This window comes from Cottoperca gobio, chromosome 18, assembly GCF_900634415.1.
Source record: "Cottoperca gobio chromosome 18, fCotGob3.1, whole genome shotgun sequence".
Lineage (NCBI taxonomy): Eukaryota > Metazoa > Chordata > Actinopteri > Perciformes > Bovichtidae > Cottoperca > Cottoperca gobio.
This window is the reverse complement of record NC_041372.1, coordinates 11,763,099-11,790,736: the sequence shown is the minus strand read 5'-3', so window position 1 is coordinate 11,790,736 and position 27,638 is coordinate 11,763,099. Positions and strand designations below refer to the sequence as shown.

The 27,638-nt window shown below is 44.4% G+C and overlaps 3 protein-coding genes across 4 annotated transcripts; 2 read left to right on the top strand and 1 right to left on the bottom strand.

The window, feature by feature from the left end:
- The first annotated feature begins 4 nt into the window (after positions 1–4).
- On the top strand, positions 5–1,691 carry LOC115023524 (protein mono-ADP-ribosyltransferase PARP15-like). Its single transcript, XM_029454565.1, has 4 exons — positions 5–259; positions 529–665; positions 797–977; positions 1,055–1,691. The coding sequence occupies exons 1-4, from the start codon at positions 196–198 to the stop codon at positions 1,339–1,341; spliced, it is 669 nt and encodes a 222-aa protein (XP_029310425.1). The 5' UTR covers positions 5–195; the 3' UTR covers positions 1,342–1,691.
- Positions 1,692–1,787: 96 nt separating this feature from the next.
- On the bottom strand, positions 1,788–9,333 carry f13a1b (coagulation factor XIII, A1 polypeptide b). Of its 2 annotated transcripts, XM_029454555.1 has the most exons (15): positions 9,224–9,333; positions 6,618–6,841; positions 6,015–6,203; positions 5,668–5,916; positions 5,450–5,568; positions 5,268–5,375; positions 4,972–5,146; positions 4,599–4,737; positions 4,372–4,475; positions 4,164–4,252; positions 3,890–4,043; positions 3,168–3,443; positions 2,890–3,050; positions 2,580–2,716; positions 1,788–2,498 (listed from the first exon to the last, which is right to left on the bottom strand). In XM_029454555.1, the coding sequence occupies exons 2-15, from the start codon at positions 6,802–6,804 to the stop codon at positions 2,357–2,359; spliced, it is 2,229 nt and encodes a 742-aa protein (XP_029310415.1). In that variant the 5' UTR covers positions 6,805–6,841; positions 9,224–9,333; the 3' UTR covers positions 1,788–2,356. The 2 variants fall into 2 exon arrangements, with proteins under 2 accessions (XP_029310415.1, XP_029310416.1); XM_029454556.1 differs by lacking the exons at positions 6,618–6,841; positions 9,224–9,333 and adding an exon at positions 6,368–6,528.
- A 2,646-nt stretch (positions 9,334–11,979) lies between these two features.
- Positions 11,980–19,177, top strand: LOC115023518 (trichohyalin). The gene is given in 5 exon segments (XM_029454552.1): positions 11,980–12,275; positions 12,497–13,318; positions 13,893–16,293; positions 16,295–17,015; positions 17,017–19,177. Coding segments are annotated over 5 exon segments (6,066 nt in total). The 5' UTR covers positions 11,980–12,226; the 3' UTR covers positions 19,090–19,177.
- The last annotated feature ends 8,461 nt before the right edge of the window (positions 19,178–27,638 follow it).

Genomic DNA, 27,638 nt, shown 5'->3' with positions numbered 1-27,638 from the left:
AGGGCAACCTCAGGAGAGAGATGAGAGTCAGGGAGGAGGAGGATCTGTACATCCGTGTGGCTTGGTGCATCCTGGGACATAGTGGCAACTGGGAGAGACTCCCTAAAACAGCCAATCACATCCTGGAAAATAAGGATGTAGCCGGAGAGGATAGTGGACGCTCAGAGAGTCCAGTGGTCCGTGGATCTGCAGAGGATGGAGGCCACAAGACAATCGACTTTCCAGCCGGCGAAGCTGAAACGGCTCGAGCATCTTCCAGGTGAGAAGGTTTGAGATGTTACAAAATAAAGTCTGTGTGGTACTGGAGTTTAGGACCAATCATATGATAGATATAATATAGATGTAACTTTTGAAAAGCCTGATCGATGTATGCAAATGTATTGTTTGGGCTCCATTCACCAGTAAGGAGTTTTCTTTTGATTTTCATTGTAAAATTAAACTAAATGGTGCCGAGCTTTGGAAACAAGGAACATTTACTCTGATTATGTAATCATTCTATATCCATTTTATCCTCCAAACGTCTCTCAGACTTAACTCTCCCTCTGTACTGGGACAACATGGCTGCCGGTGAAGCTTCGAAGGCGGTTGCACTGCAGTCGTCCTCTGCAGAGTACCAGGGAGTGAAGAAGGCCTTCAAACGAACTGTCCACAAGACGGTGCTGAAGGTGGGGCAGCTTTCACTGGAAAAGGGATTTCATTGTACCCGTTAAATGAATAAAACATTTTATTAAAAAAAGATTTTTACATCCCTCCAAGGTCAATTTGACGGCTCAATTTCTTCTTGTTTTCTTGATAGATCGAGCGCTTGCAGAATGTCCATCTGCGACGCTCCTATGAAGCGCAGAAGCAGCAAATCTCTGATGAGAACAAACAGCTGGGTGGAGCATGCGAGAAGCTTCTGTACCACGGCACGACCCAGGACAACTGTCACTCCATCATGAGAAACGGCTTCAACAGTCGCTTTTCTGGGCAGAACGGTAAAGATCTTTTTGACGTTGCACCGTTGTTTAGGCATGTGGACTTGTTGTCAATTCTGTTTCCTCTTATTCTTTAGCGACTTCGTTCGGTCACGGGACTTACTTTGCCGTGAAAGCCAGCTACTCGGCAAAACACACCTACTCCAAGCCAGCAGCTGACGGTTCCCAGTTAATATTTGTGGCCCGAGTCCTGACCGGCATCTACACTCAGGGCAAGAGCGACATGAGGATGCCTCCTCATCGCAGTGACCAGCAGGGCCATGACCGCTACGACAGTGTGGTGGACAGCATGGACAACCCCACAATGTACGTCGTGTTCCATGACAACCAGGCGTACCCAGACTACCTCATCACCTTCAAGTGATCCTGAGGGAAAAATCATTCATCTTCCAGCGTGCAAATACAGAAATATACAGGTCTCACACAAGACCCGGGGCTAGCATCAAATGATCATGATAAAAACAAATAGTTAATATAAAACTGAGATCATTTAGAGATCTTTCTTAAACTTTTTAAAAGGTTTTCTTCTACTCAACTATTGCTGCTTGGGTACCTGCAGGGTTATTCCTCTTGGAATGAGGATGCTAAACTGTTGCACTTTAATTTTTTAGGTCACAAGATGTACCGTTTCTGGTTCGTGTGACTGTTTTGAATTTGTATTTGGAAATCACAGATTTACTGCCAATCTAAGCATTAATAAAAGTCAGAATCACAGGTGTCGTCTCTGTTGGTCAACCTTTGTTGCTCATGTAGTACAGCTCTGACACACACACACACACATACACACACACAGATATTGTCACAAAAGACTGCAGTTGTTAATCTTTTATTTGCATTTGTTCTTGTACAAAGAAAGAATGGAAAGAAAGGAGGTGGAAAGAGCTCTTTATGGTCAAGTAGAATAATTGATATTTAAGTTTAAAAGTTGCACAGTGGGAGTACGTTTTAAGTTTAAGCTGCAATAATCAATATTTTGTTTATTAAATGAAACTCGTCTCATCTCCACAATTACTGATCTCAGGGCCAAAAGTGGATACATGTCTGAAGTCCCTCCCTATTTACTCTATAGTGCGCTGTAAATAGTTCCTGCTAACGATGAAATCTCAGTATACTGCACACTAGAGAGTGAAATCTAATATATGGGGAGGAGGGAATGATTGAATGAGGGAGAGATTTCAGAGACAGCTTTGCTCGCTGTTAATTAATACACTTTGAAAAAAAAGAAACTGAAGTAGCCATCACAGAAAGAAACTCACTTATCAAAGAGATGTGCACTCTCTGTTCTTATGGCTGAGCTCGTCACCATTGTTATCAGAAATGCTGAAGCTGCTGTAACTACGTTATGGGCTTATATTGTGTAGGCGAGTTGAAGGATGTCCTCAGGCCTTGATGGTGACAGACGCCTGGCCGCTGACCTGCCTGAGAGCGGGACAGTCTAGAGAAGCGATCAGCCTGCCGCTGCCGGCCCTCTGCGGGGTGAAAACCTCGCTCCAGTGCAGAGAGTGTCCTCCTGGGATCAGACTGAAACCAGCAGCATTAGGGTTAGAAGCCAGAAGGACTGGGCCACACGACCGACGCACAGATCTTCTGTCCTGAACTCACCTGAAATATTTGGTCGTGAGCGGCATGAGCCCGGCTCCTTCCAGGCGAATGATGACGTCCTCCAGGCTGTGAGTGAAGGGGTTTGTGAAGTCCACATTCACCGTCATCTCTTCGCTCACTCTGCCGTTGTCGGACACCTGAAGTACACAAAGGACGAACGTCATAAAGAGTTGTTGAGCGGGATTGACTACCAAAGTAGTGGAAATATTGTGTTTGCATCTTATACAATGCGGCATGTGTTCCGAAAAGCTGACACCAAATTAAATTAGTTTGACGCATCGGCAGAATAAAAGCAGACATCATCTCAGACCGTGACGGTGAGTTTGGGATTGTGCAGGGTGATGAGTTTCATGGCGGTGACGATCTGCCCGGTCTCCTTGACCTTCCCGGAGGCAATGAAGTTGAGGTTGGCCTGTTCCACCAGATGCTTCATGTAGTTCTTTGACTCGACCGTCACAGACTCCGTCACACCTGGAGAACACGAGAACACGAGAGGATCAAACTTTATTGATTTATTGATAGCTTCTCCGATGTCTAATGATTTCTAACAGAGCTGACATGCTCTCGATACTGTAACGCCTTTCTCACTTTTGTTTGGGCCAATCGTCACTGTGGGATTCCTGAACAGGAACTCGGAGCTGTTGACTCCGGTGTAAAACACCACGCTCCCGCTGATGTAGATGTCCATGGTGCGCCGCTGGTCGCTGCGGTTTACGAACTCCAGGCTCAGCTCGAAGTCGTCGCCCACGTTGACCTCCAGCGTGGGCAGGATCATGTCCACGTCGGCCACGGGAAGCTCGGACTTATCTCGCTGACAGCCGTACTCCTCCGCTTTCTCCAGGACGGTCCGCTCCTCCGTGCTGCCTAGAGTGGAAGATTGAAAGCGTATTTGGACACTTCTTCTTTGCTTTAGAGGAAAATATTTCCGGTCCCCAGTAACAACATGGCTAAAGCTTAAAGCAGCATATCTTTTGATGCAAACTGGAGCTGACTTCCAGACCAAGTCTGCCAAATCTGGCAGCCACATAGGGGAACATGGCCGCTCCTCCGGTACCAGAGCACAGCCGACTGTGCCAACAACCAGCCACCATCATCCCGAGTTAACCTGATCCCTGATCTGCACAGCATGAACAACAAATGGACCTGACACGGCCTCCGAGACGCCTCAAGAGAAGATAACACACAGTACACATGAAGCCTCACACTGTGCTTCGGTTCTGTTGGCGCCTCTTTGCTGGATGATTTATTTGAGATCACACAGTTTGATGTAAAATATTTGTGGTGTATTTATCTGAATGTGCGTCTCTGACCTTCAGCAAACTTGTATTGATCGGTGATTTCGCGGCGGGTCACGTCTCCCGGAGTTTTGGTCAAAACCATGCGTCCTACGTGGGTCCGGTTCACCTTGACCGGCTCCATGGTCCCTTCTTTACTCCGGGAGAAAAACACCACATCGCTGTTGACCTGTCGGACCAAAAAGACAAGAGATGCTCTAAAATAAAAACTACTGGTTTGGATCGACGACGCAATTAAGAGACACAAATAAGAAAATGACACGGAAATGATGTCATTTCAAAGACTCACCTCAGCAAACACAAAGGCAGCATCAAAGGGGAAGCATATCTGCCCGTGTTTGATGGCCTGGACGGACGCAGGACCACACCTGTACATGCCTTTATGGAGAATAGAGGAAGAGATTCATATTCTGTGATTTCTCTGGTGAGTAATCGGATAAGCAATTAACCTGTTATTATAGAGCCAGCCATTATGTCATCTTGTTATTATTATTTACCATCGCTGGTCTCCTGTGGTGTAGCATCCACAACCTGCCAGCCTCCAAAGCCAGCAGGGAGGTCCGGTCTGGACATGTAGCACTCATTCCAGCAGTGATAGTTCCTGATGAGTAATAAAAGTCCTGCTTTGTTATTATCTTGTTAAATGCAAAAGGTTACTTTAAGGAAGGAAATCCAGCAAACCAAAGATGTAAAAGTCTAAGTGTTATGCTAAACTCTGTGTTACCAGATAGAGTCTTTGGTGCGACTGCGGTCGATCCTGCCGTCCTCGCTCAGGATGATGTCGGTCTTCAGGTTTCCGTTGTTGTCGTGAGCGGAGAAGAAGTTGGTGACAACGCGCGATGGGATGCCCAGACAGCGCAGGACTGGAGACAAAACATTTAACGACAAGAAAAGACAAAACAATCAAGGAGAGAATCGAGTAAGATAGATGCCAAGAAAATGAGCCTCTATGTTTCCTTTAATATCTCATTGAGCATAGGAATTACATCATCTAACATCATCATCCCCATGACCTTCTCCGCTGTAGTCAATAATGCATTTTTAAGGTGTTTGGAAATCTTTTTTTTCCTGCTACTTGGATCCAGTAACAATCTCACAGGTGTTGAAGACGGCGGCGTAGACCCAGCACTGGGCGTAGCAGACGGGCATCTTGGTGCTGGCGTAGGTGAGCAGGATCTCCGTGCTGCCAGTCCAGGACGTGGGCGGCACTCCGTAGGTGTAGTCGCCGCTCCAGTTCCCCACCAGCACGCCTTCGTCATCACGAGAGTTCACCTGGAGTGTCACAAAGAGCAGATTCTAAAGGTCAATATGGAAAGTTTTACGACACAACAATGCTCTGTATGTATTGGTGCACCTGAATAACGTTAGTGGATGTCCCTGAATATTTTCTCACCATAGCGGAGGCCTTTCTGGTCACCCTGACGGGGTCTCCTCTGTTGGTGATGGGCATGTCGCAGCGGTCCATGATGTACAGACAGGCATCCAGGACTCCAAAGTTAAACTAGGAAAAGAAAGAAAGTCAAACAAATAATTGCAAAAATCAGTCCTGAAGTCCTGGATTGGTTTTTCTTCTACCTGTCCGTAGTTCCAGTTTCTCTCAGCGATGTCGTCGTGGGCGCCGTGGTAGATGATCCCCATCTCAGTCATCACACACTCCTCCCTCTCTTCCTCATCGTCCAGGAACACGGCATCAGCTGAGGAAGAAGACAACCGATCACGTGGATGTTTATGGACAATGAATGTGAGATGTGAGGTAAAAAGAAAAGTTGCGTTGAAAGAATCCTATAACCGACCGGACACCCAGGGATTGAAGAGGATGTAGAGGTCGCGGCTGATGTCCCGTCGGGTCCTGCGGATGCCGAATGGCGTCACCACAGCGACGTACATCTGGTACTTCCCCACAATGCAGTCCGCCGTAGGAGTGACGCCCATGGTGACCGAGTTGTCGGCGGTCTTTGTGATGCGGCCCTCCCAGGGGCTCGGACGCTCCTTGTTGGGGAAGACGGGAATATAGGTGCCCTTGCTGTACTGAGGACTGGAGCCTGGGCGAACAGGGAGTAGTGGCAGATTTATGAATAATCCAGAATTACAAGAGTTCATAACTGCAGGATGGAAAGTATCACTTTTAAGACGGGCTCACCGATGACAAACTCCACAGCGAACTTGTCAGTGGCAGGTTTGTAGGGACGGCTGAAGTTGATCTTCACCTGGAACTCTTGCCCTCGACGAACAATGAGATGGTCAGAGTTGAAGAACATGGTGTGGTGCTGCTGCTTGTTGCTCTCCTCTTTGTTCTTCATCATGTCCACGTCCCAGATGTCAAGATACTCTGAATGGACAGATAGTAGATATAGGTATATTATCAAACACACACGTACTCACTTTAATGCACTTATATCTGCATTCTAGTTCGACAAATGTTCAGTGGTGGAGACCAGTGCTCTCTAAATGTGTCAGCAGTTTTAAATTGATGTGAATGCAAGTCACTCGTACCACCGCAGACACTCTGATATCTCAGTGTGCAGCTCTTCGATGATAACGCAGCGGTGCAGCCGAGCGACAAGCTGCAGGAAGTCAGCAGAATTTATCCTACTTGGACGTTGTTCATGTGTCAATCATGAGCGGAAACTACTGGAAACCGTGTCACTGTCGGGACAGACGTCTGTCTTCTGCCCGTCAATGACAAAAGATTAGTCGACGCCACAAAACTCCTTAAATGATGCGTTACACTGAACTCCCTCACCGGTCATAGGTGGGAATCCTCTCGGGCCCGGGACACTAAAGGGCTCAAACTCAGGTATGTCCGTCGCGTCGGAGTTGGAGGTGGAGATGGGAACGGCGGAACGGCCGCGGTTCGTCATCTTGGGAGGGGGTCCGGTGGGAGCAGGAGGGGCAGGAGATGGAGTCGGGGTGGCACCTTGATTAGACATGGTGGTGATAGCTCAGGGTGGATGATCCGTCACAGGACTGTAGGAGGAGAGAAGATGGTACACACACACGACTTCTTAAAAACCTTTTGGCATATTTGAAATAACTGATATGCAGCAGATGAGCTGTTTTAAAACCCATCTGCTTTACATCTGTGGGGAAACTGCCGCGTGTGTGTGTGTGTGTGTGTGTGTGTGTGTGTGAGAAAAAGCCATTTAAGTGCATGAAAATATTAAAGCTTGATGAAGTAATTGTATGTCACGTGTGGTTTCCATGTGTGTTTGTGGGGTTTGGGGTGGAGGAGAGTTTGCAGTCACTCCCCTTTAAGTAAGACGCTGGTAAACAAAGACACTCTTAGTGTTCGGTTATTTATTTTCGCTTCACAAACATTTTTATTGTGTATTTTTGTGGTCACAGAGAGAGAAACATTAATCATGACTATTAAAAGACAGTGGAACTGACTGTAGCGATAGATGAGATGAGTTTTTGAATAAACATACAACATAACTATCCACTGAGGCTATTACTTCATGTTGCATGCAGCCAAATTGGGACCAGCCAATTAAAGAATAAATACTTTTTTGAAATAAAATGATTGATATAGGAGTGTTGATGGTAGTACCTCTTTAAGAATCTGTAAATGTGACAACAATAAACTGACCAGCAAGTAAAAAGTGAAGTAAACAAAGACCCTCAGTGTACTCAGAATGACTCATTTAATCCACGAAACAGGACCAACATGACATCAACCCTCCAGCCCACATGGGGTGTACGTACGACACCGAGCAGCAGGGCACAAAGTTACTGCCGTGACGATTATGTAAGTTTGTGCCGAGGCTGATTAAATCATTAAAGACACAACTGTTTTCATAAGGTGTTCGCTGGGAGCGCAGTGCGTCGGGTTTGTGGTACGAACACCTGCCTGAGAATGAGGCTCACTGTTGCATAATGTGGGCGTGTGCATGAGTCATCGTGAAACACAGTGAAAGCTCTGTTTTCACCTCAACCTCCTGTGGCACAGAGACGTGTTTACCTCCTGCAGACGCAGAGGGACAGGTGGGCAGACAGGCAGACAGACAGGCAGCACGGTGGTGCAAAGTAACTAAGAACTATTTGCTCAGTACTGTGTGGTACCAGTGGTTTTCAGCCTTTTTGGCTTGAGACCTCTTACTCAGCACTATTTAAGCACTATTAATTACCTGGATCGATTTTATTTCTTCTTCTTTTTAATACATGTATGTAAAATACTTGTTTCACTCAATAAACACACAATAAAAACAAAAAGCAGCGTGTAGTTGGGCTTCTTTGTCATGTTTCAGGTGTTTATGAGGTGACTTTCACTCTAAACTTTTAAATATTTCACCCAAAAAGAAGCAAAGATTATAAAAAAAAGTCTAAAATATGATTACAAATTTGTTTTGCAGAACTTAATTAATCTCAGATTTGTCTTGAGACCATGTGGAGGCGGTCAAACTAGCTCCACCTCGGCGTTAAATGCTTCTTGCGTCTGAAATTTAAGTCCCAGTGACCAAAGTACTTTAATAACTTAAGGGTGGGACTTCTACTTGTAATTGAGGAATTCTTTATACATTTCATGCATTTCTACTTTCTAAATGGCTGATTTCAAAGTAACATGCACGTCGTAGACAACCCACAAGATTCATCGAATATGCAGATGGACTTCAAGAGCTACATGTGGAGACAATAGGAGATGGAGAAAGTGGCATAAGATGGAAATTGCAGAAGTATGTCCAGGGTTTAAAGTAACTGCATGTAGTTTCACCACACCCACACCCCCCCCCCCCCCACACACACACACACAGGTTTTTAACACGACTTTGGCAAATGCTGACAGGGGAAAACACTCCACACATGTTAACCAGCTGAGCTGAGCCTTGTTGTGCTCGGGGAGGTTTTGTGCTCGCCATAAAACTCTCTGCTAAGACCAGACTTTCCCAAGTTAAATGGACCAAGTTTTTCCTGTATAATCTGCTTTTTAGAGAAATAAAATGCATTTCAACACAATGTAGGAAACACAGGTTTTAGTTCTAGTGTTACTACTACAGTAACTACTGTATTATATTCAGGTAATAACCTCTGGACGAGTATTAGGATGTAAAGCAGCATTTCCATCTTCAGACGACAGAACAGGGCATCAATAATAAAACAATCTTTGTAATGTACAATAGGCTTTGTTTCAAAGATTGCACAACAACTTCAGAATGTGTTAAATGACTCAGATGTATCATCATTAATTTGCATCTTCACATCTGGAAGGTATAAACAAAACAAAATGAGCATCTCCTGAGGAATTATGCATACAATAAAACAGTTCCAAAGCAAAACTCTTAATCATGAATATATATTATATTATGTATATTATATATATATATAAAGTTAGTTTCATTTAAGTGGACGCACCTCAGATGAAGTTGGAGAAAGAAACTGTTGTTGGTTGGAGTCGATTTGCTGCTGCTGCCTCTTGGGGGACTTCTGCTTCTGCTTATATACCCTACAGGGGAGAGGGAGAGTCATCCATGAGCATGTGTGTGTGTGTGTGTGTGTGTGTGTGTGTGTGTGTGTGTGTGTGTGTGTGTGTGTGTGTGTGTGTAAGACAGGGAAACAGTTTAGCTGTGGGTGTAACTGGTCAGTCCAATTTACGAGCAGGATGTGGAATCTACTATATCTGTCCAACCCACAGCTGGATGGACCTACACAGATACGGTGACTGATGTTTGAGCTCTTCATCTTAGTGGTTCCCAAATAGGGGGGTGGGGGGGTGTAGCGGGACTAGAAGAATAAATTCTTGCAGAGAAAATGTTCAGGTTTTTTCTCAGAGTAAACTTTTGTGCAGAGAGTGCCTTACACTTGCATTCTTTCAAAAAGCCAGTAGGGGACGACTCCACTGGTTGCAAAAAGAAGTCCAATTATATAGAAGTCTATGAAAAAAATACTTTTCTTCTTATGTGATTTTTTACCTCAGTAAACATTTTCCTAACGAGTTTGTGGTTGCTAGTTTGAAGCGGTCCTCTTTTGCAAAGTATGGTCCAATTTAGAGTAAGATAGACAACAGAGCAGCGTGCGCTTTAGGGTGTAGCTACCTTATGACTGCTACCACGATGTTGTCCTGTTTGGGTGTTGCCCGTGTTTTTGTCTTAGAACTTCAACCTTTTCAAAGTGTGTTTTCAGTTCATGAAAGTTAATTATAACATTTGGGTCACCTACATTTTTTTTTTTCCAGTGTTGGGTTGTACTTTGCTCCACCATCTCATGTCACAGGTGCGACAAAAACTAAATGGCGACGGCCAAAATGCCAAACTCCAGGCTTCAAAATGGACGTCACGGTAACTACGTCCATTTCTTATATACAGTCTATGGTTACAAGGTAGTTAATATCTTCTTTTAGTGTTGCTAATAATTCATGTTTATCCTGCACCCAGGCTGTAACGTTGTTTGTTTTGGTCATTTCAGGGTTAATTGGAATATTATTAAAAATAATTCACAGGAATTCTAAAAGAAGAGGGCATGAGATTTGGGAAGTAAAGCTGCACCGACTGTCGTGGCCTCTTTATTGAGGTTTCGGTTCAGTTGGTAATTCCCGGTAGGCTACTTTCACGTCCAAGTTCCTGTTTGCTGGACTTGTGCCTGACCTGTGATGACCGGAATAGACCCGGGTTCACTGGTCTGATTCAGGATGATGACACCGGCCTAAAGTTGGTCTGTGGCAACCAAAATGAGCCCAGGTCTGCATCTCCACTTAAAAATGAGTTTTTAATGAAGTAAAACATGAATATAATTTCCATCTAAAGCAGAAGGGTGCAAGCTTCTACTGTTTTGAAATGATTGAATGTATAAGCTTTACTTTATAAGTGACTGACGAAGCCAAAAATACCCACAAGCTGGTGTATTGTATTTGGGGCTGTGTTTTTATTCATGTTATGGAGTCTTTTAGATGCAAGCGTCATATTTGGACGAAAGTGCTGCTGCTGCAGGGAGTCCAATAACAAGTCATTTGACATTTACAAAAAGCAGCACACATGTGAAAAGGCATCCATCACAGTAATATTCACGGAACACTTAACAGACCTCAAAACAGCTCTCCTCGGGTTAATGGTGCCAAATCTATACCGATTCAGGCCTTTCCATAAACAGGGTTTGTTTTTATTAACCCTGACTGGTGCTGAAGGAAAGCGTGAATCATAAAGAACATGATCTAATATGTGTTTTCATAGGACTGACTGGGACTGGACATGAGAACATGTTGTACCATGCATGCAGCCAGGGAACACCACACAGCCAAGCTGCAGTGACAGCAGGCATGATGAGAGGATACTGGCTCTTCACACAAAGAGACGACTGTTCAAAAAGAAAAGTATCACGCTAAGAAAGTCATCCATCGTTGGGCGTTCGGTTCTTATTTTCACCCGTGTTGATTTAGGTTTTACTCCCTTATAGTTAGAGCGGATAAAACTATCATATATAAGATAAATGTTTGCATAAAACACAAACTCTGAAGAGAATGCAGAGCGGCAAATCAGAAGTAATGCGTAGCACTTAACTTTAAAGGGGAACATCGCCTAAATTAAGAATTTCAATATGATATTTCCATGGCCTAGGAAAGCTCATATTGTTTATAAATGTGTCTGTAGTTCCCTTTAAACCCTTTATTTAACATTTGAAACTATTACCTTCTCCTGTGAAGACACATTTTAGATTATTAAAACTGTTTTTACAACTCGAGACTAAACTTTTAAACTTATTTGTGGAATGTAAATACAGGAAGTGACCGTTGCAGGGGAGTTATTACTGGTTACTGACTCTATTTTAAAATGAAAGGGATTCAATCATACATTACCGCAATATTTCATAATATGCACTATGTATAAAACTATATTTCTTCTACCAACATTGTCCTTTTATGTACTTTGACTTGACTTCGAGGCAGGAACTTATCACCACAAGGCAGTTAGCTCATTCTGCTTGTTGGTAAAGGAAACAGAAGTGACACACATTCACCGCAGGACAGGCGTCTCACGGTGACTAGTTCTGCAGCTTTCACCATGAAGCCTACATGTGTGCCTCAGCACATGTTCTGTATGTGCATACGTGAACTTTTCTTTGCCGCTGTGTGCAGCATGCATTCGTGCACGGTTAGCAAGCATGTGCGCGTCGCTGCCATCGTTTAACTTCCCGTCATCTTGAATGAGAGCATGTTGCCAAAACCACAGGTTGATCACGTGACACGGGTTTTCTACTTTCTGGGTTTAGTTTGTGCGGCACGATATCTTCATTTTGAAAAAGAATTCACTTCGAAGGGGGGGGGGGGTTTCGGTTTTCTTTCACAATGAATGAGAATAAACTCTTCCTGTAAAAAGACACACAGGAAGCAAAAAGAGGAAGAGGAAGAAAGTGGACGGAGAGGTGATGGACTCGGCAGATGAGAACTTTAGTCCAGTCATCGTCACGAATGGTGGTGAGTTAATACAGAGCTCTTACATTCTTTGCTTACTCAAGTATTGTTCATTTGAAATAAGCTTGTATAGATTCACCTTAGTGTGTGAAGAGACTACTACATGTATGTACTTAGTGATAGCATAGGCAGGATACAAAGAACACAACATGTGGTTTTAAGTGTAAAGCAGATTACTGATAAGATGACTGATTACTGACGCTTCTGTGTTTTGTGTCATTCAGCTTATCCGGTACGCTGCACAGAGGACGTACTTCTGCCTTTCTTCACAGATGAGAGTCTGCAGGCCGCAATGGACACACAACACCCTGCTGCCCCCCACAGCGTCCCCCCGGCTCTCCCAGAGCTTAGACTCGTCCTCCTGGGCAGGAAAGGAGCGGGGAAGAGCGCAGCAGGCAACACCATCCTGGGAGCGGGAGGCTTTGAGAGCGGGAAGCCCACGGAGGAGTGTGTGAAAAGGAGAGCTGATGTGGCGGGGAGGAAAGTCACGGTGGTGGACACCCCAGGGTGGGAGTGGTACTACCCGCTCAACAGCACCCCCAACTGGGTGAGGAGAGAGACTTTACGGAGTGTGTCCCTTTGCCCGCCTGGACCCCATGCTGTGCTCCTGGTGGTGCGATCCTGCGCCTCAGTAACAGAGGACTACATCAGTGAGATAGAGGAGCACCTGCAGCCGCTGGGGAAAGGAGTTTGGGAGCACACCATGCTGCTGTTCACCAGGGGAGACGAACTAGGCCTGGTGTCCATGGAGCAGCGAATCCTGACGAGCGGCCCGCCACTACAGAGGCTCCTCCAGAAGTGCGCGAACAGATACTATGTCGTGGATAACCGGAGCAAAGGAGACGGGACGCAGGTTAAAGAGCTGATAAGGAAGCTGGGGGAGATGGTGGAGGGGAAGAAGGGGGGAAGCAGTCATTTGGAGATGGATAATACGTTCCTGGTGGGTCTGGAAGCAGACGGGAAGAGGAGAGCGAGGGAGAGGAGGAAGAAACAGAGGCAGATGGAGGCGCAGATGCAGAGAGGAACCATCAAAGCTGCTCTAATGAGTGAGTAATCTCAAATATATCAAAGCATATCCCAAACAGGAACAGAAAACATACTGAAAGTATTCTTATTGGAATATAAATAAATGCTTAAAGCTGCACTAATCAATACTTTTATATTAACAATGGATCATATGACGAGGTGTAATGTGAGTGTCGCCAATAGTGTCAAATCCAAAAAGATAAAGCATTTCAGTGTGATTTAACTCATTGTTGGCAGCTGTTTTCAGCCAACAACCTCTGATGAACCCACTGTACACTCCAAACACCAGCACCAAACAACAGACAGGAAAAGTTAGCGACTAGCTGGTGAACAAATTGGAGCATTCAGCAGCTAAAGAGTCAGATATTTATCTCAGGAGGTGGACGATGAAATTAATGTGTAGGTAAATTGTTTGCTACCATTAGCAATAGCTTATTAAGCCAAAAAGCTAGTGATGGCTGTATGTCTGTTAGCTTTATAAAAATAAAGTTCTGCCCACTATTGCTATTAATGCAGCTTTAACATTAACTTTGTTTGACCTCACACTGATTACAAAGTGTAATATACATATATAATATACCTTCTCCCTTCCAGGCGACGGTCTTCAGGGTTCTGAGCTAGACGCCCACCAGTCGTTTTCCAAGGCTCCCCGACGTTTACCCGAGGTCAGACTGGTTCTCCTGGGCGAGCGTGAAACAGGAAAGAGCTCTGCCGGGAACACCATCTTGGGCAAAATGGGCTTCTTCCAGTGCGACGCAGTAACGGAGGAGTGCATCCGTCAGCAAGCGGAGGTGGCCATGAGGCTGGTGACTGTGGTGGACACTCCGGGCTGGGAGGGAGGTGTAGCGGGGGCCACAACTGAGAGGGTGAAGAGGGAGATTGTGAGCAGCGTGGCCTTGTGTCCTCCGGGGCCCCACGCGCTCCTGCTGACTCTGAGGGTGGATACGTTGGTGAGGGAGGCACATGTGAAGGAGCATCTGGAGCTTCTGGGCGAGGGCGTTTGGAGACACACGATATTGCTGTTCACACACGGGGATCAGCTTCGGGAGGGGGTGGATATCAAGCAACACATCCAGGCTGGAGGCAGGGACCTCCAGGGGCTTCTGGAGAAGTGCAGGGGCAGGTATCACGTCATTAGCAGCACAGATGGAGGAGGGAGAGGAAATGGAGGCTCCAGTAAAGTGACGGAGCTCCTGCAGAAGGTGGAAAAGATGGCCTCAATGAACAGGTGTGAGGCTTTCTCCGGCCTGGTTCAGGACGTCAGGGTTATGAGCGGGCACAGGAACGAGAAGTTCAACCAGCGCCTGAAGGAGATGGGAGACAAAATGCTTCGTCAGAAGGACGAGTTGAAAAATATGAGAGAGAGGGAGATGAAAAGAATGAGGTGGTTTTCTGACAGAAAGAAAAAGGTAAAATCGCCCGGAAAGGCCGATGTTCAGAGGCAAGAAGAGGAGGAGGAGGAGGAGGAGGAGGAGGAAGAGGACAGAAGGATGGACGAAAGGAAGAAGGACATCAAGGATCTAGAAGAGAGGATGCGGTGGCTGACAGAGGATAAAGAGAGAGAAATTCAGGATGTGAGCATAGTAAATGAGAGGATCCGCGTAGCACTAAACCAGAGTCAAGGAGAAAAGGACAAGGCGACGCTCAAACTGGAGGTAAAAGAGAGCGAGATCGAAGAGCTGAAAGAAAGAATTGACGAGCAGCAACAGAAGATGCTCGACCTCGAACGCGCCGATGTAGAAAAAGATCAGGAGAGAAAACAGAGGGAGGATGACATTAAAACGAAGAAACAAGAGTGGATGAGCGAGGTCAAGAAATTGGGGGAAAACATAGAGCTGCAGAAGAAAGAGAAAGCAGAGTGGATGGAAAAGGTCGATGCTTTAAAAGCAGAAATGGACGAGACTAAAAGACACTATGATGATACTGTTGAGAGGACCGAACAAGAGAATAAGAGGGAGATGGCAGAGATGGAAGAAAAACTTAAAAAAGAGATGGAAATGAAAGACAAAGAGCGGGAAGAACTGAGGAAGAAAGCATCAGAGGAAAAGCAGATAACTCTCGACAACGCCAAACAATATGAAAAACAACATAAAGAAGAGATAGAGGGAAAAATGCAAGAGAAAGAGGAAGAGATACGAGGAATGAAACTGCAGCATCAGGAAGAGATGGCCGGAAGAATCGAAAAAATTACGGAGGCAATGAAAGTTCAACACCGAGACGAAATTGATCAGAAGTTGAAAGACGAGGCAGAAGATCTAGAAAGGGTCAAACAACAGCACAAAGATGAAATAAAGGACATGCAGAAAGATATTCAAAGAAAGATTGCAGAGCTGGAAGAGCAGTTTGCTAACGAAAAAGGGGAACAAATGCAGGCAAAAACGAGAGAGATGGTAGAGTTAGAGCAAAGGTATCTGGTCCAAACAGAAAGAGCAACGCTGGGAAATGAAAAAGAAAAGGAAATGATTCATCTTAAGCACAGAAAAGACATAGCACAGAAGATGCAAGACAGAGAAAAGGAGATAGAAGAGTTAAAACTGCAGCATCAGGAAGAAATGGCAAGAAAAATGAATGTAATGGACAAAGTCATTAAGACTACAGGGGCTGAACACGAGGAGGAAATGGGCAGAAAAGCGAAAGAGAAGGAGGAAGATGTTGAAAGGGTCCTACAACAGTACAGTGATCAAATAAGTTGGAAGGAGCAAGAAAGACAGAGAGAGATTAAGGAACTGAAACAACAGTTTGCAGAAGAAATTGAGAAACAATTGCAGGAAAGACAAAGAGAGATAAGAGAGCTAAAGCAACGGCACGCCGCCCAAACAGAAGAGAAGGTGCGAGAGAATGAAAAAGAGAAGGAAGTGATGAATGAAAATCACGAAAAACACATTTTGCAAAAAACGCAAGAGAGAGACGGACTAATAGAGGAGATTAAACGTCAGCACATGCAAGAAAGTGAGCGGGGGAAAAGAGAGATGGAGAAAAGACTGGAGGGGAAGGAAGGAGATAGTGGAGATCAAACTTAATGTCAAAGAAATGAAGGAAAAGCTGCGACAAAAGGAAGAGAAAGAAATAGATTATTTAAATTACAAGCGAGAAATGGAGCAAAGGCTGAGGGGAGGAGAAAGAGAGACAGAAGCGATAAAAGAAACAGAAAAGGAAAGGGAAAGAGATTATCTAAATCACAAGAAACAGATGAACCAGAAACTGCAAGAAAATGAAAGAACGATAGAAAAGTTGAATCGGCATATAAAGGACGTTGATGAAATCCTGCAGAGAAAAGAAGAACAGAGAGGAGAGATTATTCTAAGTCAAGAGAAAGAGGCAGAGCAGCAGCTGCGAGACAGAGAGCGAGAGATGGAGGAGATGAAACTACAGCTTTTCAACGACACGGAGAGAAAACTGAAGGAAAAGGAAAGTGAGATGGAAATTGTTAAACATCAGGCCGAGTCCAGGGAGGCGAGGTGGGAGGAAGAGCGGAGGAAGAAGGACGAGAAGGGAGAAAACGAGTTGAAACGACTGATAGAAATCATCGACAAGAAAACGGATGAAATAACGCAAGCAGAATGTCTTCTCGCAGAGAGAGATGGAGAGTTTGATGAGGCACAAAGGACGTACTTAAAAGAAATTGAAGAGCTGAAAGAAAGCAATAAAAACCAAGCCTGTAGTATCATGGAGATACAGCAGCGTCACGCAGAGGAGGAGAGGAAGAAAGAGGCTGACACGAAGGGAAAAACTTCAGGACAAAGAAGCAGAACTGAGGCAGAAAGACCGAGAAAACGAGAAAGAGATCGTCCAACTGAGGATCACGATCGAGCAGACAAAGTCCGAGCTGAAGGAGCTCATCAACAGAATGGAGAAGGAGACGACAAGCATGATTCAGGAATACGAAAAGGAGATTGAGAGAAGGAACGAGAGCATAGAATCCATATCGAAGGAGAGGGATCGCGCTATAATTCGCTCAGAGGAAGCCGCAGAGCAAAATGAGGAAAGTCGGAGGAGAGCTGAGGAGCTGCAGGAGCAAAACGAGAAGCTGAGCAAAGACACGGACAACCTCAAAATAAAGTGCGAGGAGCTGAAGAAGGAGAGTGATGAGGAAGTTAGGAAACATCTGAGGGGATGTGAAGAGCAGGAAGCAGAGATACAAGGCATTCTTAAACAGAGAGATGTGGAGGTCGGGGAGTTAAAGGAGGAGAATGACAAACTGAAAGTAGAGATTGAAAGGATGAGAGAGAGAGAAGGTGAGGCAGCAAAGCAGATGGATGAAATGAGAGAGCATTTCCAGAAAGAAAGCGAGTTGAAAAGGGAAAAAGAAGCAGGGGAATGGGAGCAGGTCCTGAGCAGAAGCGACGAAGAGTTGAGCAAAAGAGGACAAGATCTTGACGTAAAAGAGGAAGAGCTGGTTCAAAAAGAGGTAAAGTTGGAACGTAAGGAAGAAGAACAGAGTAAACGGGAAGCAAGTTTAGAAAAACGGCAAAAAGAAACAGATAGAAACGACCAAGATGCAATCATTAAAGCGCAAAATATCGAGAAAAAGGAAAGGGAGCTGGAAAGCTTGCTTAGAGCTCTGGAAGGCAAACAGAAAGAGTTGAACTGTCACGGTCAAGATCTTCAGGAGAAGATGAAAGGCCTGAAAGATCACGGGAAGGAGCTGAAAGACAGGGAGTATTGCTTAAGAAACGAAGAGCAGGAGTTGCTCAACTGGACGTCAGAGTTGCAGGTGCAAAACGAGAACGTAAACTCGACCACGCAGCAGTTAGATGAGATGGGGAGAGACTTGGGTCTGCTGAAGGAAGAGCTTCACAGCAAAGAGAAGACGTTAAAGGAGTCGCTTAAGAAATTGGGCAAATGGGAGCAGAATCTTAAGGAACGAGAAGACGGGTTGCACAAAACAGAGAATGGGCAACATGAGGTTGGCGACGAGGATTCTTTCGATGTGGCAGCTGCAGTTGAGAGCCCCGAAGACGACCTGCATTTAATGTACCGGGAGGTCAAGGAGAGACGGGAAAAGGGAAGAGGAAGAGAGTCAGATAGAGGAGGAAAGGGTAGGGAGGATCAGAGGATGGAAACTGCATCGTCAGCTGCAGAGATAGAGACGGCTGAGGAAAGGGAAGGGACGGGAGGAAGAGGAGAGATGAGGGAGAAAAAAGGCAGAGAGGATCTAGAAAGGGCAAAGGTCGTTCGAGATTTTGAGTTTTTATCAGCAAGTCAGGGTCACAGAAGCTCCAACAACAAAGGGTCAGATTTGAGGGTGGTGGTGTTGGGGGAGTCCTGGTCGACTCACTCCCCCGCTGGAGTCACCATCCTGTGTGGAGAAGCATCAAAACCTGATGACGGGGCAACCTTCAGGCCCTGGAGAGGTCAGGTAGCCGGACGCCGACTTTCCGTCGCAGAGCCGCTAGGTCTGAGGTGGCGAGACGGACCGGACCCGACCGACACGACGCAAAGGAAAAGCATTCTGGACAGCATCTCCTGGTGTCACCCCGGACCTCACGTCGTCCTCCTGCTCATGCCGGCCTTCCTCACCTGCACACAGAAGTACAGGAGAGCAGCAGAGGAGCACATGAAATTGCTCGGGGAGGACATTTGGCAGCGCACGGTGGTGCTGTTCACGTGGGGGGAAATGTTAGGGGAGAGCGCAGAGCAGCTAATACTGAGGAACGGGGAGCTGATGGGGCTCGTAGAGAGATGCGGGGGCAGGCATCATGTGCTGAGCAGCAAGAAAAGCAACGCTATGATTGAGGGCTTGTTTGACAAGATGGAGGATGTGGTGGCTCTGAACAGCAGAGAACTGTGATGAGATCGTATCAAAAAAATATAATTTAAAAACAGTGTTTCATCTTTATGTGAATTTATTTTAATAAATTTGAAAAGTAGTGGAAGAAGTACTCAGTTCCTTCATTTACTGTAGTAAAAATACTGCATTTTATGTAAAGGTCTATAAGACTTTTAGTCCAGTGGTTCCAAATAAGGGTTGAAAGATGATTAATAGGGCATTAAAGAGAAAAAAACTATCTGTTACAAAAATCTTTATTTGTTTTCTTTTTTTGGATGACATTTTTGTTAATTTTACCATTTTGGGACTCAAGTCTAGAGGAGATTCACTCTTGCTACGTGTAACAATATTCCCTAAAACACAGGTTTTTCGTAAGCCAAAAAGATGTAGAATTGCCGTTTTAATCCTGAACATAGCATTGCATCTTAGCAGCGCATCATGTCTGTTTTATGTGAAATGTAAATTTGAACAGTCCCCTCTGAATTGCAGTATAAAGGAGCAGAAAATAGAAATACTCTCGTAAAGTAAGAGTAAGTAAATTATACTTAAGTACAGCACTTGAGAATAACCATCCTGCTTTCTAAATGATTCATATAAATTTTAATTAATTTTTCATTGCTTAATCATATAAAATTCTGCATGAGCTGCAAATCCAACATGATTTCTCAGACAAACCTGAGCTGACCTGCACGGTCTGTCTCCACCCGACGAATAAAGACTTCCATATTCTCTCCACAAGATGGGGACCTTGTGTCAGTGTAGACATGACTCTCTGAGCACCAACGTAATCAGTGTTGAAAGTCACTGACGACAAGGAGTTGATGGTGAAAGTATAGTGAAGGTAGTCAAATATATATTTTTTAAACCACGTTTTGACAATTTTCTGGGTAAATGGCTACTTTTAAAAGGAAAGAGTACACAAAGCCTGACTAGCAGGCCTGTGCTCCATCTTGACTGGAGGCATTTCAGGAGAACCGAAAACCGTCTCGCAATTATAACCCCGGGGAGCCTCCCGCACGCTGAGAGGACTCCTTTTTTGACAAGTAAATTATGACTCTTGATGAGAGGAGTACAGCTTTCTCAGAATGCAATTTTTGACAGCCAGGAAAAAGCGGGTGGGTACATACAACAACTTCCATCATCGCCAGATGCAACAGCCAAAAACACTCGTGTGCAATCATCAGGCTAATAATTATGGAGTGAGAGTGCTGGTCTGTATCTAACATGGCAGCAATGTTTTTTTAATCTGTCCATTCAATGTGAGCTGCCTTTAGAGGCGAGATGAGAAGGTGTTGTGTCAAGATGGATCCCCAGTTTCTTTGATCATCCCTGCAGGGTGTGACTGTTTTCAAAGCGGCTGGGGTGAAATTACGAGGGGAAAAAAAAAAGGTTGCCAAATTGCAGTTGATGCAGACATAATTTTCATACATTTTAGCATAATGTTTTAAACATATCAGGTATCCAACACGAAATCGGGCCGTAATGTCATAAGGAACGCCCTTTTTTTAATTTTCTAAATCCTTAGATTTTGCCATCACATAGCGCATTTATAGCAACACTTGATTTATTGATTATACGCTTGGATTGATTACAGAGTGCATGATGGTTTCTTGGAAATTGAAAGACATGGGTTATTAGTGGTTTAGTTTAAAAACATTTAGGCTGTAAGTTTTAACCACGACAACCGCTGCAAGACAAAAACTTTTGAGCACATGTTGCAGAGCCAAACATCGATAGATACGTAGCTAGCCAGCAGCAGGTTAGCATAGCGTAGCTTAGCGACTACGTAAAACTGTTAATTGTTGTTTCTACCGATTAAAAAAACAATACATAAATGTTAATTATTACGCTTTAGATGTGCTGGTAGGCAGAGTTTGTTACCTTTGAGCAAGGCTAGCTGTTCCCTCCCCCCGTTTCCAGTGTTTGTGCTAAGCTAAGCTAAACGGCTGCTGGCTATAGCATGTTGAATGTTTAGCTAACGCACAAATACGAGCGCCGTATCTCATCCAACTCTGAGCAAGAAAGCGAATAAGCGTAATTCTTGATTTAAAACGATCAGGTATATTTGTATTTCCTGTATGTAGCCTAAAAATAAATGGTGTACTAATATTTTGGTTGTTGTTTGGAAAAGTTACAGGATTTAACAAAGTATAAGCATATAAAATGTTTTTTTATTAACTTTGATCCCAACATCCATCACAGTCTTAATTCCTTTCATTCGAAGGCCATTCGGGAAACACACATCACCACTATTTCTGTGATTCAAAGGTGAGTCCTTGCTCCATATCAGCAAACGGTGAATGATGAAACCACTCTTTGGCAATCATTTCGGTTTTAGCTGGTATTAGTTCAGATTAAGGCAACATGGTATCCCTAATTTATCTTTATTCGGAGCCTTTTAAGGTCCTGAATGAGGCTTTTTGGGAAATATGGACGGGGCCACATTTGCATGCTCCACAATAGACAGGAACGGCACAGTCAATCATGCCCACAAATGTTGGAAACAAAATTACTGGGCTGTGTTAAAACAGAAGTTAATGGTTGGGCTGATTTCTATTAAGGTCTGTGCACTCTCATTTGAATAATGGTGCTTCCAACAATGTTTTTTCTTTTCAGTACTTGACCCAGGAGGGAAATAAATGTGATTCCGCTTTAACACCTCCATTAATATTCAAGTGGCTTTAATACTCAAGGTTTATTTTCTGACTCAACGTAATTAGCATGGCGGTCTGGTGCTAGTTTATGATAAATCGTGTTTGGATTGTTAGTGGAAACAAACTATGGGTCTCATTACGAAAAACAAACATGGCTATTGTGAGGAAAGAATACCTAGAAGTCGGTATTTTGACAAACGGGAATGATTTTGTCATCGGATAATATTAATGTTTGTTTACTGCGTTTCAGGATGACTCACTGGGTCACAAAATCCAGTTTTCTTGCATGCGAGCTGTCATTTTGAGAATGAGTTTCAATCGAAGTGTATCTCGCTATTAAAATAATTAGAATGTCTTTTTCTTAATCTTTTATGGCTATTGACAAAAAAGCAACCTGCTCTCTCAATTCTGTAAACTATGAACATGTAATTGTTGTTACCACTTTCTAATACAGCAATTAATATCTTTAATAATGATTAGTAAGTCATTTACTGGAGGCTTTAAAGATCAGTTATAAGACAATAAGAAGAACCTTTGGGTTGCCAGGTTGTGGAAAATCCCTCTCCAGCTTGACACTGTCTTTAAGTCATCAGGTTAACTTGTAAGTTCATGTTAATAGGTTGTTAATAAATGGACTTTGGTTACGATGTGGTCAAACACATGAATTTGGGACATTATCTTTAATAATTCCTTTTTCTGGCAGGCAAAAGAATCGGAGTGGCGTGGTGGTCAGGTGGGTATCTGCATGATCGTAGCTGTAAAAGGTCAAGGCTGGTCCCTCTTGGGCGAGGACTCTTATTGAACCTGATGGACCATGAGGAGTTCCCGAGATGCCCCCGCCTCGCCCACTTCTCGGGGGTACATTTAGATAACGTTAGCCTTTCAGAATTAGATAGCCATACTAGTTACATAAACCACCCATGGTCCCACATAGAGCCTCTGGAATATGTACCAAAAATAGTTGTCGCGAAAGGGAGGGTGACAAAAGAACAAAATGTTCCTGCTGGGGTAAAGAGGTGGCCAGATGTCTGCGAGAGCAAACGCCTAAACTTTGGCAGATCTCGAAAGAAATGTCAACTGTTGATGCGTGAAATGAGGAAATCATCCTTTTAAATAAGAGAGTTGAACATTTTAAACAAAAAGTAGGAAAGAATATTTGATTCTGGCATTTTACTTTCTCACCTCCCCCTGCCCACTCCTTTTTCCAAAGAGGGAAGGGGCGGGGGAAAGCGAGGAAGAGGAGACGATGCTACAGATGATGAATCCCCCTCTGGACTGCATCCTTTCCGGCTGAGTGCGTCCAGTGGGCCAGAGCCAGGTCCTGGAATCTAGCTAATGAGACACACCCCCCCGAGGGCTCCGCGTCTAACCATTGGCTGAGAGGCGGGCGGCGGCCCCGGCGATTGGCTGATCGAGTCTTGTGCAAGCAGCTGTCAGAGCGTGTTGCAAATCAAACCTCGCAGTGTTCTTATCCAGCGTGGCACACAGTAAAGAAGCTAAATGAGCAGAGTGAAATGTATACTCAAGCTAACATTTGCAAAATAATGAAGAATCTAATTAGAATTTTAAATCTCTTTAACACATATTTGATGATGACAAAGGATTTTTTTTTGTTTACATATTTTCATATTCATACTTCAGGGAGTGCGGCTTGTTTCCAAAATGCTGGGAGCATCATTTTTAAAACATGAGATTTTTTTTCCGTGGCTAAATATTTACTCATTCTGTATCCAAAGCCATTTCATACACCACATTTAACTCCGTATTGACAGCAGGTTCACTGTATTTTATTTTGTTATGTGTTAAGGGTTCCTCCTATGGCTGAATAAGTTATGAATAATAATCTTTCAAGAATCTATTCATTCTTCTTTCAAGGGCCCATTTAACCAAAACACACCAAACCTCCAGATATGATGGCTTACTTCCACACGCTGAAAAGAACTATATACATATATATTTTATTTATTCAGTCTAAGATATCTAAGGAGAGCCTTTTGACAATGAAAGCGACATGTCTATCTCGCAGCATAAATAAAAGATTGTATTTTTTATCATGAGCTAAAGGCAGAACCTCTCGTCTGGAATGTCCGACAGATATTTGTAGTTGCACTTTGACTGGGATATACTGGCCTAAACAGTCTGGACATTTGGTGCAAAGAGGAACGACCGCGGTGTAAATAATGTATACATATTCGGCAAGTTTAAGACTTTAGAAAAGTGCTACAGTCCAGCATCTTTGACATTTTGCTTCTCCGTCTCAGTGGCCTCCTCTGAGCTGTCGGGCGAGTTCAGCTAAAGGTCAGGATGCAAGAGGAATAGGATGATTATCATTTCTGGTCGTAAGTGAGCGTCCTCTGATCAGCTCATGGTGGCAGATGCCTGAAGGCAGAAGAACAGCGGGGGAAAAAAAGAGAGCAGCGGGAAGAGGGTCTCTTGTCCTTGGGCACAGACATGTAAAAGCCCTCCCGCCCCTCCTGCGTACGAGCAACACACTCAGAATGGAAGAGACACAACTACAAACACCATTTGTAGTTATTTATGAGGGTCTTTATTGTCTGTTATGGTGGTCATTTCGCATCTCTTTGCAGTTGTTCGGTGTGTCTTTGTGGTCGTTTTGTGTCTCACAAAACTACACAGCTACTGTGTATTTTAATCCACAGAGTCAGAGCAACATGTCTCTGCGTGTCGAACTGCATCGAGCAGAACGCACTCGCATCTATGACCACTCCTGTCAGCTCCTCTCTTCCTTCTCCTCCCACGCTCCCTTCTCTCTCTCTCTGTTGCATAGTTTGTCAATTTGCATCACTTCACCCTCTCTGTTTGCTTTACCCCCTTAAAATCGTCCGGCGTCGGCTTTGTCCTCATTTGGACGTTCACAGAGTCAGTGTGTACAATTATACATATCGCATAATTAATAAAAAGCTAGATCGCGTAATAACATACGTGATACTGTCTGCATGTCCAGCAGCAGGGGTCAAAAGTTCACAGACGACGAGTGCTCTCTAGTGGTGAACACAGTGCTCCATCTGTACAGCGTGTACTTTATGCTGCGTTGGCTTCATTATTTAATGCAGTGGGATGTAAACACTGAACAGATGCAGGCAGGCATGAAAGCACACCCCTTGGGCAACGTTTATTTTCTGTATTTGCATTAGGCTCTGATGTTTTGTTCATGTATGTTTTTTTTTTTCCTGTGCTTTTGACGTGTTTACTGACACCACACAACACACACACACACACCACACACACACACACACACACACACACACACACGAATGGTCCATTCAAGCTATGTGAGCTACATTACATAAGGCAGACAAAAAAAAGGTCCTTATGAGGCTCCCTCCCTCTGCCTCTCTCCCTCCTCCCTCTCCCTCTCTCTTCTCCTCTCCCTCCTCTCTCCCTCTCTTCTCCCTCCCTCCCTCTGCCTCGCTGCCTCGCTCCTCCCTCTCTTCTCTCCCTCTCCCTCTCTCCCTCTCTCCTCTCCCTCCTCTCTCTCTCTCTCTCTCTCCTCCCTCCCTCCCTCTGCCTCGCCTCCCTCCCTCTCTCTCCTCCCTCTGCTCTCTCTCTCCCTCCCTCTCCTCTCATCCCTCCCTCTGCCTCGCTCCCTCCTCTCTCTCTCTCTCCCTCTCTCTCTCTCCTCTCTCTCTCTCTCCCTCTGTATGCTCTCTCTCTCCTTCTCTCTCTCTCCCCTCTCTCTCCCTCCCTCCCTCTGCTCGCCTCCCTCTCCTCTCTCCTCCCTCTGCCTCTGCCTCGCCTCCCTCCCTCTCTCTCTCTCTCTCTGTCCTCTCTCTCTCTCTCTCTCTCCCTCCCTCCCTCTGCCTCGCTCCTCCCTCTCTCTCTCTCCCTCCCTCTGCCTCTCTCCCTCCCTCTCTCTCCCTCCCTCTCTCCCTCCCTCTGCCTCGCTCCCCTCTCTCTCTCTCTCTCTTTCTCTCTCCCTCTGTATGTCTCTCTCTCTCTCCAATTGAAGGCCGTCTGTGCTGCACCTCTGGGTGGAAAAAGCTAGTTCAGAGAGCCGTCTGGCACCTTGTATCACCTTGAAAACGTTTCCTTTCACCTTGCCTCCAGGATTATATGGAAGGAGCGGTTATTCCATTACAGGTTTATCTCGATTACTCCTCATGAAAGTTTGACGGGCTGGCAGAGAGCGGGAGTCACAGCTCTGGATGGAGGTGAGGAGCAGATTAAAGATTAATTGTGTGAGTATAATTAAGTCCATCTTGGAAGGACTAATAGAAATAGATAAATATATACAAAAAGGGTTGCAAAAATAACCAGAACAATTTATGATATTGGACTTTGGTTTTAAGAAAGGGGCATTTCATAATGTGTTCTTAAAATAAAATTAAACGTGGCAACTAATAGAAGGGGATGACAAAGGGGTCAAGTCACTGCTTCCTAACTTGTGGAGAAGGAAGGAAGGAAGGAAGGAAGGAAGGAAGGAAGGATAGAAGGAGAACAAAAGAAGGAAATGAATAGGGAAGAAAGGAAATAATTAAAGAAAGATTGGAAGGAAGGGAAGAAGGAAAGAAAGAAGGAATGAGAGAAGGGAATAAGGAAGTAACAAAAGCAAGGAAAGGATGAAGGAAGGAACAGGGGAAGAAAGAAGGAAGTACTTAAGAAAGGAAAGAAAGAATGAAGAGAAGGATAATGAAGGGAGGAAGGAAAATGATCATGTTAAAAGATCTGCCAGTTTGATAAGACGGACGAAAGGAAAGAAACACAGGGAAGGAATGGAAGAAGGAAAGAAAGAAGTAAGTAAGGAAAGAGGGAAGGAGAGAAGGGAATGCACACATAGCTGAGGATGTTCTGCAGAGCATGACCTCTGTGTCCCAGTCTTAAAACCGTGTGTCATGACTTGATGACACGATCACAACCTGATCTGATTAGTTGTTCATCATGTTATCCCACATCAACAGAGAGCCAAAGGATGCCGTCAGGTCAGATCATTTCTCTATGTGCTCATAACACAATATGTCAATATATTTTGGCCTCTTTTCCTCGTATGGTTGCTCCAGTCCGAGATTATTAGGCCTCGGTACATGCTGCGAGAATAAAGTGAAGCTGGCCCCAGACCCTCACCAAGCAACAGACGATGACGTCCTTTTTTTCTTAATTCCTCAAAGACCAGGAGGCTTTTCTCCGAGAAGAAAGGTCCAATGTTCGACTACACACAGTTCAAGACCTGAATTACAGAATGCCAAGTAGGATTGAGGCTGTTCTGGGGCAAAACAGTGACCACAGTCCTCATCAGGGGCTAGGTTGTTTCTTTATATAAACCCTGACTTGGCTTGATGTGTTGATTTATTCATACTGTTTATTTCTTTATAAAGTCCTACAACTACAGTACATGAAGTTTGTGTTATTTTCCGCTTTTTAAAATGGTACAATTTAGTTGAAATGTGACGGCACCAAAGATGTTTTGATTCAAATTAAAAATCTCATTTTAAATAACACTCTTTCTTCCCATTTGGATCTCGACCCAGGACAAGGCCACCGTCAGGAGGGAAAGAAAAGTCATATTCAACACGTAAGGTGACCTCATGACAGAAGAATCCTGTAATGGTGATATCACCGCTTCAAGCTTTCCAGCAGCTTTTCTTTTATCACGTGCTCCTCTACATGAGCTGAAAAATGTTCAAAACAAATCCCTGAACCACAAAGTTTAAATTGAAAGGTGCATGGCCTGTCCGGTATTTTCTGCTTCTCTCCACTGCCTAATGGTAAGTTGATTAAACACCCATCCTACCTCCAACCACATGAATGCAGCATTTAAAAGGAACATTTTAGAAACTCACTTCAGCTCAGTTTAATTGCTGCTCATTTGAATTTTATACCCACAATTAAATGTGCACTAAGCAGAGACACACATCTCTCCATTAGTTGTTAGTAATACACAGATTACATTTGGTTTAA